Source organism: Trichophyton benhamiae, assembly GCF_000151125.1.
Source record: "Trichophyton benhamiae CBS 112371 chromosome Unknown contig00074.8, whole genome shotgun sequence".
Taxonomy (NCBI): domain Eukaryota; kingdom Fungi; phylum Ascomycota; class Eurotiomycetes; order Onygenales; family Arthrodermataceae; genus Trichophyton; species Trichophyton benhamiae.
The window spans coordinates 194783-206727 of NW_003315102.1; the positions used below are offsets into that span (position 1 = coordinate 194783).

Consider the following 11945-nt stretch of genomic DNA (forward strand, 5'->3'; position numbering starts at 1 on the left):
CCACACGCACACGAGGGTTTCTATTAATACTTACATAGGCAAGTAACTAACTTACTCTCCTCTGTTACAACTACTTACTAAATTGATACGATACGACCTCGGCGGAGATGGCTGGGAGGGCTTCCGCGTGTGAAAGAGCATGGCGGCTGAGAAAGCAGCGCAGCGGTGGATGGACGGCCTGAGCGATGAGATCGACTGGTCGAGGCGGCGGACTTGACGATTCAGCCAACGCCTGGAGCCCTCGTCTGGGGGTATTCATTTCGCTTATAGGCCGTCCGAGGTTGATAGCCATTCATACTTGTATTATCTGGAGTCAGGGGCTCTACATCAAGCAAATCTCGGCGGATAGTTATCAAACTGTGCTGTGCGGTCAATATCAATACGAGCAGCCAGCCGGCTCATGAATGATACCCGACTACGGAGTACGATCTCAACGTCTTCCACATGTTTTTTTACGCCCGATCAACCCGTCTGGCGGAGTAACTAACTAGAAACAAGTTAGCTAACGAGTTTGTCTCCTCCCATGTCTTCTGGTATGTGCGTTCGTTGCATATGCAAAAAGGGGGTCCCGCGATTCCCGCTCAGAGATCGGGGAGAAGACGCCCGCCCACCATGGTTCATCGCTCGATCCATCATCCCCTTGCTCCCATGCCCTCCCTGGTCCGTTGGATGCATATCATGCTCGACTAAGAAAGTCCCCAGCAAGCCTGCTAGACTGACTTTGGTAATTGCATGAACGCCTGTTGGCAGGGTCCCTCTTCGTGCCATGGTGTCCTCGCGCTGCCTGCATGTCTGGGGTACTCAAAGCGAGGGCATGAGCGCATTTCGGGGGGGGTTGTCCGTCCGATATCCTGCTTTTTCTCTTATAGCGTCAAAGCCAACGGGATGCAAGCTTAACTACCTCCAGTTCTTTCTTTCTTTCTTTTTTTTTTTTTTTTTTTTTTTCTTTTCGAACTGGTGTGATGTGAGAAACTGTCGCACCGGTTAGGCTTTTGCACCTTGCATTGTTATCCATGTTTCCGAGAGTCTCCATGGTAAAGTCGGATGGCTCACAAACTCGAAGAAGATACCCCTGGAAATGTCTTCTGGAAGGATTCTACACATAAGAGAGAAGAGTCTGTGACACGATGATTCTCATCAAAGCTCTATGTCTAGCTGCCTTGATGACTTTGATGGAATTCCAGTGTCACTTCTATCACTGCATATAGTCTATGGTCAGGCATCTCCTAGTCCGTAGCCTCATTCGAACCTGGTTGTTAACCTGGTTACTCACCATGCATGAACCGGCATCCCATTCTCACAGTTTAGCCTTCGGTTGGGCCTCAAGTTCATGAAATTGTTCATAGAACTCCAGTGCCTTCGGGTTCACCACCGTCGCGCTGACTTGCACCTTGTTCCCGCTAATAATCTTCTTAACCGCAATCTCGACTTTCTTCCCATTGATAGTCATAGGTATCTCCGGAACCTGCACAATGAACTTTGGTACATGGCGTGCCGATAGACTGGTCCGTATTGCTAGTCTCAATCGCAGCTCCAGTTCAGGGGTCAGTCTGTTCTGAGCTTGATTTCTCATCTTGACGAAAAGGAAGACTTCCTCGTCTTTGTCCTTTACACGGCGTCTTCCAACACAGAGGGTATCCTCAATCTCGGTGCTGAATTGCGGTCCCTCGGATATCGCATAGATCTCAGCACTGCCAAAGCGGATTCCTGATGGATTCAACACACCATCACTGTGTACAGCTTGTTAGTGATGTTACCAATATCTTCCTGCTTTGGGAAATCATGACATACCTTCTTCCATGCATTGATATACCCTTCGTCACTGGGTTCACACTGATCCAGTCATGCTGGGCCCAAACACAGATATGTTCGTATCGTTCAAAGTACGATGAGTTATACTTTTTGTTATCCTTATCCCCCCAGAGAAACACTGGCATTGATGGGAAGGGTGTCCTGCAAATCAATTCCCCAGATTGGCCAGTCTATTCAAAATGTTAGATCCGTAACCAACAGAGCCTCGCCCAAATATTTACTACCGAATATAGGCTCTTACATGTGTAATTGATTCCCCTGTATCGCTATCCCCAACCTCAACGTTCATTCCTAGTGCGAACATTTGCATCTCCCCTGCATACACCGGGCTAGAAGGGTCGCTCGCAATCCCTACATCCCAGCCGCGTTATTATTATTATTTTCGAGAGGCAGGAATAGAGGGAAGCAAGTTATTGACTTACAGGATGTAGCTATATCTGTCCCCCCTGCCACACTACTCAAATGGACATAGGGGAATACCTTATAAAACCACCGAAACTGGTCTGCCGTCAGTGTTGACCCTGTGGTTGTTACCATCCTGAGAGCACTCAGGTCGAACTTCTCGCGGGGGACGACTCCGGATGCCTCAAGCTCAAGACAGTACCTCGGAGAAGTTCCCCAGTATGTTACCCTAAAGAGACAGTCAGATACCCTGAATGCAGATACATTATGCATACATACTTGAATCTTTCCAATATCTTCAACATTGTGGTCGTATCTGGCCAGAGTGGCGAGCCATCATAACATATCAGCGTTGCCCCTGCACCAAGATGTCCGTTCATAATGTTGAACAGTACCCATGAAGTGCTTGTGTATTGAAAAACAACATCATTTGGTCCAAGGGAATTATGAAGGAGGGATACTTTGAGCAATTGCAGAACTACACCGTGTTGATGAACGAGACATTTTGGTGGTCCAGTTGTTCCACTTGAATAGAGAATGTAAAGCGGGTATGAGAACGGCACCCGCGTGAATTCAAGGGCATCTGTATCTCGAGCCCTTGATAAAAATGTTCCAATCAGTGGAAATGAAGACTTGCTCGTATGACCGATTGGGTTCACAAAGACGAGTGACTTGGATAGCCTTTGCATGACGGCCTTGATCTTTTCGTCAAGCGACGTTCTGTTCCCCTTGTAGGACATATCGCTGTCGGCAAATATAATGGAAGGCTCTATCTGCTGGAACCGAGATACACAGCCCTATTTGAATGTTACTACCAGTGACAATGCGCCGGTATTATCTCCTAACTACATGGGTAATCTTCACTTACCTCGATTCCCATGTCCGGTGATATCGATGAGAAGATAGCACCAACTGAAGCGGAAGCCAGGAGAAGAACCACGCTCCAGATAGATGTTGATACTATAGCACCTATTCTATCACCTTGCTTGATCCCATGTTGCAGCAAGGCACTACGTACAACCCGTATCTTTTCATTGAGCTGACTCCAGGTCACAAACTCCCCGTTCAGAGGGTCAGATTCCCGTAGGCCGATGAGGGCGACTGCCTCGGGGTTCTTCCCTCGCAGGATATTCTCCGTGTAATTAAGCTCTATGTCCTTGAAGAATGGTGGTATTGAGTTGAGTGGAACAGTGTCATCGTAAGCCCTAGTGGTATTAGGAGGAAGTTCGGGGACAATCCCAATATATTTATACAAATCAATCCAGAAATCATGGGGCTTCTTCACGCTCCATTGCTGAAGCTGGTGTGAATTTTGAAGGTTGAGATTGAATATCTTGTTCACTCGTTGCCGATACTTATCAATTGGGTGGTTTCCGGCATTTGGGGATACCCAAAGTGGTGTCTGTGAGACCGACGACATTTTTTGGACAGGAGATTTCCCGGAACCCACAATTCCTATGTTTGCAGGCAGGCAGGGTATGGATAAGGATGTTTTGCTATTAGACCAAGGGTGAGAGGGCAAGCAAGACGTAAAAGATGCCAAAAATCGGTTTACTCCAGATCTCATACAAGAGTGCAGTTGATCGTCGGCGCCGGCTAAGTTAACCTCGGCCCCTTGATCCTAGCTAAAACGAGACGCCAGCTCACCAACATATCTCGTCTACGTACAGTAAAAACTATCTTGGACCAAACCGGAGCTGGAATTACTTGGGTAGATATTATTTTATGATTAATGGTGGGCATTTCACTATCCTCATAGCCATTATTAGATGCCTTGGATAATATCCACAAGCATATATCCTATATAATCAATAGGCGACAAATGTGCAGCGAAAAAAAAAGGGAGCCTTTCAAATCAAGAATTACACTCCATGGGTGGTAAAAAATCTCCAAATAAGAGCGATTATGCCAAGTAAAACTCCAACAAGGAGAACTAGGTATGTTTGGTATGTCAGCAAGGACTCAGGCAGCTGGATCAGGGCGCTCTTCAGGGGCTGACCTCGATTCTCAACATATATGCCCCCTCGGCTGAGTATTAACATCAGCCGCTTCCCCTTTAATAGCTGCTGGGCAGATATACCGCCACAACTTGACCCTTCGATCACCTGGCAACCAGCATGCCCTCGTTTGCACTCCAGGTGCCATCGCCTCCTCTCCATGATCTGGTTTACCTCGCTGTTGCAGAACAATTCGTCTGTACGAAGCACACAGTTCTTTCTAGGGACTGTAAGCCCTTTTTCATGGCGCTCGATGATCCAGTCGACCCGTAATGGTAGGTTCGTTCGAACTAGCGAGTAGAGGTAGCTGTTGGTATGTTTTAAAGCCAACGCATCCGGGTATGATAGGAAAGATGCAATATGCATGTGTATCTCTGTAGGTAAGCGGATGAACGACTGCTTATTTGGTATTGCGATGGCTGGCTTGATGTTGGACATCGACGAGGGCGGACCAACAACAAGAGGCGCTATCGGCTGATTTTGTCCCATTTTGGAGCCAACAGAAAACAAGTATAAGGGTATTAAAATATAGGTTATCTCAAAAAATATCCGCATTAATCATGGGAGCACTCTGTAGAAGCAGCCTGAATATATAGTCTGCCGAATTGGCTTCAAGTATCTCTGTTGCCTGCTGTGTCTCGTAAACCACAGCCGAGCCACAGCCACCACAAGGCAGACGCAAAACCAGAGATACACCATACACCTAGCCCAATTTCCGAGTAGCTGTATAGAGTAAACACCTTCATAACAGCATGGAGGTGTTCAGTCGGAGACAAAAGATAGATATAAAATGATTCTTTTGCTAAAAAGGACCTACTATCTACCTGTTGTTTGCTTGATGTGTTTCTTCCTGCTTGAGGCATTCGATAGGTTCCATTTAGTATTTTTCACGTGACAAAAAGTAGTTACGTGATTACTCAGCAGCTGCGGCTCCAGCCGAACGATAAGCTTCGAAAGCTGCGGCGACTTCAAGCAAGCTTCATGATATTTTACCTTCAAACAAGCAGCATTCATATAGAGGCCTTTCTACCGTATTATATGTACGGGTTTCTGTCTACTAGCCGCCACCATGAGTGACAAGAAGTCGTTTTACAACAAACCCGTGTCAGACACCTCATTCCGCAAGACCTGGGACCGCGAAGCCTATACCGAAAAGGCCGCTGCAGACGAAGCCAAATCAAAGGAAGAAGCCAAAGCGCGCTATGAGGCCAAACTACAAGGCAAAAAGTACCATGCTCCCGTTGATTTCAGCTCTCTTGAAGCTACTACTTCCCGCGCGAGCCGGCTTGATGTTGCGAGCTTGGTGGGAAAGACAACACTGGTTCCCGCTGGCGCGGCAGTAGGGAAACGAGGCCGTGGTGCAGGATTTTATTGTTCAGACTGCGACTTGACATTTAAGGACAATATCCAACTTGTCGAACATCTGAATAGCAAGCAGCATTTATATGCGACAGGACAAAGTGGAGAAGTTGTGAGGGCTGGAGTTGTGGAGGTTAGAAACCGCTTAAGGTGGTTGGCACATAAGAAGCGGGTGCAGGAGGAGGAGGACCGGAAGGCGGGACAGTTGGATCTTGACCTGAGAATTAAGACAAGGGAAGAAGAAGAGGCTAAGGAGCGGGAGGAGAAGAGGAGGAAGAGGAATGAAAAGCGGAGAAAGTCTGGCAAAGACGGTGTTAAGCAAGAAGATGCTTGGGAGGGTCGACTCGGTATTATATCTTGAGCCAGCCCTTTTTCACCTACGGGCTACTACAGTACCACTAGCAGCGGGCCTTCCCTGTAAGGCACTCCAGGAAAAAAAATATAAGCATCGACCTCGACCTACAAGGGATGTGAGCATGCACAGGATCACACGTATCAAGGTATTATGCTTTGCCAGTTTATGTGCTGAAATCCCCCTAAAGTTACCCGGACCCAACGCCCTTTACCGCATTATATACATTATCATGGATCAGACATTGAAGAGCCTGGTTAATCTATGCACTCGATTCCGTTCAGTGCCTGCATTGCACGTCCGCCTTCCCTTTCAAAAATACCAACGACTCTCTCGCATTCGTTGCGCAATTTCTCTTCGCCTTTTTCTGCGTTCCAGAATATCCACTCTTCGATACTCATTCGCTTCTCAGGACTGGTAATCCCATCCTTTGCGGCGTGCAAAACCTCTGCTAGAGACACGCCCTCCTTTTCTGTTGGGTCAGGGAGGAGGGCTTCATCTGGATCAATGGGTTCCCAAGGATCAGCTGTGGTCAGTTGTCTCGAGCTCGATTCTCCCTTTGGAGGAGATAGAACAGGTGTCTTCGTGACCAAAGGTTCCTCGATAGATTGTGAAACCGCATGGGGCTGTGTTTTGGACATTGTCGATGGCTTACTTGAAGGTGGTCGGTTTTCTGCATCAGAAGCTTGAGGAGACGATGATGGGCCATTTTCACGGGGGGTTTGTTGTGCAGATGGCCTCATTCTAGAGGGAGTTTCTTGGGCCTGCTGTACTTGTTCAGAGGACCGACGACCAATAGGCTGACTGTCAGGTTCCTCTTTTGCTGAGCCAGCCTCTTTTCGAGGCAACGACTCTGTCACTGGACGTTGGCTGCTGGGGCCTCTGCTCCTTGTCGTTTTGGCGGCATCTACCTCACTATCTTTCTTACTACTCCTGCCCTTAGACAATCGAGGCTTTGTTGGCTCGTCTTTGTTCGATTCCACATCCTCACTTGGTTCAGTAGCCTCAGGTAGATTGATGTCATTGACGTTACTACTGTCTGTCCTCTTCTTTCGAGATTTGGCAGTGTTCGTTGTAGTTTTCGCCTTTGTTTGTTTGACTCTTTTAGGGGGCGAAGTATCTTCTTGGGACTGAGTTGGTATTGAGATGACCGGCTCGTCCGTATCCACGTCCACTTCCGAATGCAGCTGTGGAGGCTGTTCTAGCTTGGCCACGGAAGCAGTAGATGTTTGCTTCTTCCTTGTAGATTTTGTTGAAGCTTTCTTTGGCGGCTCATCCAAATGTTCATCTTTCATGCTAGATTTCTTGCGCCGTTGGCTATGGGCCTTTTCAGCTGTGCTGCTAGCCATATCCTCCACGGGGAGATCTTTGTCAAGGTCAGCTTCCAACTGCGCATCGATCTCATCATCATTGGGTATCTGAGAATTTGATGAGGTAGCTGGAGTATTGGATGCAATAGATGATTTTCTTATCTTGTTGGTGCTCCCTTTCTTACGGCCTCGCTTTGGCTTTGAAGCGGCCTCCAGAACTAATTCGTCATCTGTAGGTTCAGCATAATCAACCACAGAATTTGCTGTACTCCTGGCCTTCTTTGTCCGTGTTGATGTGACACGTTTCTTCTTTGGCTTTGGCTCTGGCTCTGGTTGGTTATTGTCTAGGTTATTCCCTTCCATTCCACTGATTGCCGCGCTCTTCCTTTTTGTGCCACGTGAAGGGCTTTCAAGTAAAGATGATGTTTCTTTATCATGCTGTTCAGTGATCGCCCTCTCATTGTGAACATCTGCGTCCTCTTCTTTCTTCGTCTTTGCAGTTCTAGACTTTGATTTGGTTGTTTTCTTTGGAGCCTTGGAAGCACGGCTTCCGCCTTGGGATATAATACTTTGCTCCATGGTATCGTCGAAGTCGACAGACGGTGCTTCGGAAACAGCTGTAGCATTTGATTGTGTAGAGAGTCGCGAAGCCTTTGAACCACGCACTGCCTTGGCACGCGTCGATTTGCTAGACTTCTTAGGATGCTTTGAGAATTCGAAGAACGAGCAGTCGGAAGAGCGACGATAATGTTCATCACTATTTTAGAGGTTTAGTATACGAATTATCAAAAGTGGATGGCAGGGTAGGGCATACAAGGGGTGGTCTTTTGGCTCCCATCCATCCAAAGAGAGCTTGCAGTACGGACAGCTGACCAAATCATCACTCTCTTCGTTAGGGCAGAAATACCATCCTGCTTCAACCATCTTCCCATTCAGTTAGACATAAGATCACAGCACCGCAGGATATCAGGAATTCACACCTTCTCTGTCTTGCAAAGCCATCCTCGTTTCCCGTCGTGTGGCCAAGAGAAAAATGTAGCCCTTCGAGCATCAGCAATTTTTGAGCTGGTAGGGTCCTCAATCTGCGCAGGATCAGAGGTCTTCCGGGTAATAGCCATCATAATAGCCCATCCGCATTCGGGCGAGAAGTGTAGGTGTTCTGTAAAGGGGTCATCTCCTTCTTCCCAGCCATCGAGAGATCGTTCGCAAAGAAAACAGGTGGTGTTATCAGGGCTAAGCGCTGTTGGAGTGTAGTGAAATCCGGCATGGGCAAGCTAGTAATTCCAAGTCAGATTGGGGTAACTTGAACTTGTAGAAAGCGCTAACATACCTCATCTGGCGAGGGAGAAGCGTATGACCAAGTCAACTCTTCGCCGGAACTGGACTTATGCGCGACATCGAAAGTTGCCCTGCGACCGGCAACAGTCTGTAAGTCGTTAGAAACAGGCATGGCTGTAGTATTCCGAGACACAGGTGTTCATTCAGTCAATTCCACCCTCGACCGGGTCGTAATTCATCGATGGCTGTGTGTGTTTTTGATTGATATTTATAGGTGGAGTTGAAAGCGACGTCCGGCTTTTTGCTTGTATGTTTACCCATTTCCTAACTTGGTCAGACAAATCCAAGGTCAGGTGATTTATTATTTGCTTATGTCAATTATTATTAATAAGCTTGTTTTATATATGCCAAGCCTCCGTCCCCACCGCCTTCGTGATGGATTACATCAGCAGCTGGAATTCTGCCGGGGCGGTACTTAATCCTTGTGAAAGCGAAAGCCGCAAGTTGCAACAACATTGAACGTCAAACATACGCAACCCACGGCCAGACACAGTGTGCCCATGCTAGCGAGCTATATACACTGTCGCAGCTGTAGCTGTGTACCTTAGATATCGCCTATTTTCTACCAGTCATGCGCCAGCTCCATGTGTGTACACTCTCTCCTCTCTCCTCCCTCTCCTCCCTCTCTCCCCCTAGAGAGATCCAAGTTTGTCTGGTCCGCAATCAGATGGCTGACCTTTGGTACCGAACAGGTCCTGAGGCCCAAGCTGGCCTTCACTTGTGGCCGGCCTCAAGCTATTACCTTGACTTCGCTTGCTCTCACTTCCAATTCCTCCTACGTACGACTTCTGTCTACGGAGCAGACATCCACGCAGCTAGGCTCCAATGCTGGCCCTCCACCGGGATTCGATATCAACGATCATAGACACACGCCATTGCCCTCAAGCTCATCTCCATCATCTACATCTTCGTCCTCTGATTTAGGGAAGCCTAGCGGGTCATCTACACCACGAACGGAGTTTGATTGGGAGGATAATCCTAATTTCTTGATCAAGAACTTTTCCGAGCTCCCTTCAAAAAATTTTGGAGTCAACCAGCATATGATAATCAATGAAGAGTTTAAAGAGGCTCTTAGACAGATTCTTTGGCAGTTCAAGGCGCCGATTAGATATGCATTTGCCTACGGGTCTGGCGTTTTCCCGCAGAGTGGGACGTCCGGAGAGAGTTGTCACCCGTCGCCTCCACAGGCAATCCAAGCAGTTCAACAAGGCGGCGGGAAGATGATCGATTTTATTTTTGGAGTTTCACACAGCCAGCACTGGCATTCTCTAAACTTGAATCAGCACCGCAATCACTACTCTGCCCTTGGCTCAATGGGGTCATATGTTGTCTCGCAGGTACAGGAGAGAATGGGAGCCGGAGTCTACTTCAACCCATACATAACCGTGAATGGAACTTTGATTAAATACGGCGTTGTCAATATCGATGCCCTTTGCAAAGACCTTAGCCAATGGGACTCGCTATACCTTGCCGGACGACTCCATAAGCCAGTCAAGATCTTACGGGACCACCCAAGTGTCCGGCTGGCCAACCAGGTTAATTTACTGTCAGCTGTTCGCGTTGCGCTTCTCCTATTGCCGCCGAAGTTCACCGAACAGGAGCTATACCGAAAGATTGCTGGTATAAGCTACCAAGGCGACCCCCGTATGTCCTTTGGCTCAGAGGACCCTAAGAAGATCCATAACATTGTCTCTGCCCAGATCACAAACTTCCGTCGATTGTACGCTCCTTTAATTGAGACCTTACCCAACGTATCATTTAATGATTCCCAGTGCAATAATCCCGACTGGCTGGACAATCCAGACATAAACGTCTCCCTAGAGCAAGATATGGACCCTATCAAACGTGGTAATATGGTTCGACGACTCCCTAAATCATTCCGTGAAAAGCTCTATTTCCAGTATCAAAGCCGGTTTAAAATTCCACGAGGAGAATTTGAGCTAATGATGGAGAAGACTGCGGATGAAGACCCAGAGCGTTTCCATCGCCGGGAAGGGAGTGACTTTGACCGACGGATCGCCGCTGAAGGTAACCTGAAGGATGAAGTGACATTATCCATAAAAAATACCATATCCTGGCCTAGTACCAGCCAGTCGATGAAAGGTGTCCTTACAGCCGGGATTTCTAAGTCGATGCGCTACCTTCAGGAGAAGCGCCAGAAGTACAACGCATCGAGGCGATCCAGCTCCGAATCACCCGAAACCAGTTCTGAGAACAAGACCAAGAGTGATTGAGGGCATGTATATTTATATAAATTCTCCGAGGTGGCGGTACAGGAGTTTACCCTCTTGTCTTTCGTGAGAATCAAGCATTTGGTGGTTTGGCGTTTAGTATATCGATGTTACCCTACATCTGCCCCTTTTGGAGACTTCTATTTCTTTTTTGACTCCCTGTTCTAGAGGTGCGTGTGTGAGATCACCACTGGCGTTTTTGAGTGTACATTGACATCAAAGGCACCCTCATGGGTATCTATCCGGGAGGATATTGCTATTTATACCAAGAAGATAAAACCATTTGCCCATTGGTAAATTTCCACTTTGATACGTATATTATTATTAAGGACTAAATATCGGTTGCACTTAAATGTTGCACTGATAGATAGTGCATCGTCAAACATCATTCCACGTCATAAAGAGTTAATTATCTTTTCGCCTCATCAGGTATACTTGCAAGCAACCGGCTTCGTCTTCATAGTGTGAGCAGTGAAAGGGAGACAGCCCTTGTTTCCACCTGGAGTAGCGATACCAAGGTCTGCCCAGACTGTCCAGGACTTGATCTTTGGGTCAGAGGTAGGACAGGCGATGAGTCCCTTGCCCTTGAATTTCAGGTTTCCAGCTCCGTCAATAGTCCAGCCCTGGACTTCCCACCGCGAAGGAAGCTGGCCATCACCAGTCAAATATCCGATCTTGCCTTGACCTGCGTTGGCAAGTTTAGCACCCGGTTCAGTAGGAATACTAATAGAAAAAAAGGAAACATACCAAATCCAGAGCGGTCCAGGAAGACCTTTTGTACGGGGTTGGAAGAGCCAGTATAGAGATACAAGATGGAATCCTTAAGATAGAAGACGGCATCCTTGGGCTTTGGGCAGCCAGGCTTGACTTCACAGACAGCGCCCGAGTCCCCGTAATTAAGGAAAATATTACTTCTGGACGCATCGAATCGAGCGGAGGGGACCTTGGGATTGCCTTTGGCTTTGATGCTGAAGGTCTGAGGCGGCGGAGTGGCAGTGGTGAAGCCAGCAAGGGCGAGGGAGGCAGAGATGATAGCAAGGAGCTTCATTATGAATGGTGGTGTTATTCACCGCAAATGCAAGGGTATCTATGAGAAAGTGCAAGAATGGCACGGAGATGGGAATCAGCAATAAAAAAACATCCC

General features: G+C 47.6%; 7 protein-coding genes across 7 annotated transcripts; 2 read left to right on the top strand and 5 right to left on the bottom strand.

The window, feature by feature from the left end:
• Positions 1-1297: 1297 nt before the first annotated feature.
• ARB_00069 (uncharacterized protein) lies at positions 1298-3634 on the bottom strand (the record flags this gene model as incomplete). Its single annotated transcript, XM_003013576.1, has 6 exons — positions 1298-1730; positions 1792-1982; positions 2054-2127; positions 2235-2443; positions 2494-3011; positions 3083-3634. The coding sequence occupies 6 exons, from the start codon at positions 3632-3634 to the stop codon at positions 1298-1300; spliced, it is 1977 nt and encodes a 658-aa protein (XP_003013622.1).
• A 442-nt stretch (positions 3635-4076) lies between these two features.
• On the bottom strand, positions 4077-4766 carry ARB_00070 (uncharacterized protein; the record flags this gene model as incomplete). Its single annotated transcript, XM_003013577.1, has 1 exon — positions 4077-4766. One exon carries the CDS (start codon positions 4764-4766, stop codon positions 4077-4079), a length of 690 nt encoding a protein of 229 aa, XP_003013623.1.
• A 514-nt stretch (positions 4767-5280) lies between these two features.
• ARB_00071 (uncharacterized protein) lies at positions 5281-5931 on the top strand (the record flags this gene model as incomplete). The annotated part of the gene is made up of 1 exon (XM_003013578.1): positions 5281-5931. The coding sequence occupies one exon, from the start codon at positions 5281-5283 to the stop codon at positions 5929-5931; it is 651 nt and encodes a 216-aa protein (XP_003013624.1).
• Positions 5932-6179: 248 nt separating this feature from the next.
• On the bottom strand, positions 6180-8156 carry ARB_00072 (GPI-anchored cell surface glycoprotein, putative; the record flags this gene model as incomplete). Its single annotated transcript, XM_003013579.1, has 2 exons — positions 6180-7989; positions 8047-8156. 2 exons carry the CDS (start codon positions 8154-8156, stop codon positions 6180-6182), a joined length of 1920 nt encoding a protein of 639 aa, XP_003013625.1.
• A 50-nt stretch (positions 8157-8206) lies between these two features.
• ARB_00073 (uncharacterized protein) lies at positions 8207-8682 on the bottom strand (the record flags this gene model as incomplete). Its single annotated transcript, XM_003013580.1, has 2 exons — positions 8207-8506; positions 8563-8682. The coding sequence occupies 2 exons, from the start codon at positions 8680-8682 to the stop codon at positions 8207-8209; spliced, it is 420 nt and encodes a 139-aa protein (XP_003013626.1).
• Positions 8683-9154: 472 nt separating this feature from the next.
• ARB_00074 (uncharacterized protein) lies at positions 9155-10804 on the top strand (the record flags this gene model as incomplete). The annotated part of the gene is made up of 1 exon (XM_003013581.1): positions 9155-10804. The coding sequence occupies one exon, from the start codon at positions 9155-9157 to the stop codon at positions 10802-10804; it is 1650 nt and encodes a 549-aa protein (XP_003013627.1).
• A 422-nt stretch (positions 10805-11226) lies between these two features.
• Positions 11227-11849, bottom strand: ARB_00075 (cell wall protein PhiA; the record flags this gene model as incomplete). The annotated part of the gene is made up of 2 exons (XM_003013582.1): positions 11227-11486; positions 11549-11849. The coding sequence occupies 2 exons, from the start codon at positions 11847-11849 to the stop codon at positions 11227-11229; spliced, it is 561 nt and encodes a 186-aa protein (XP_003013628.1).
• Positions 11850-11945: the final 96 nt, after the last annotated feature.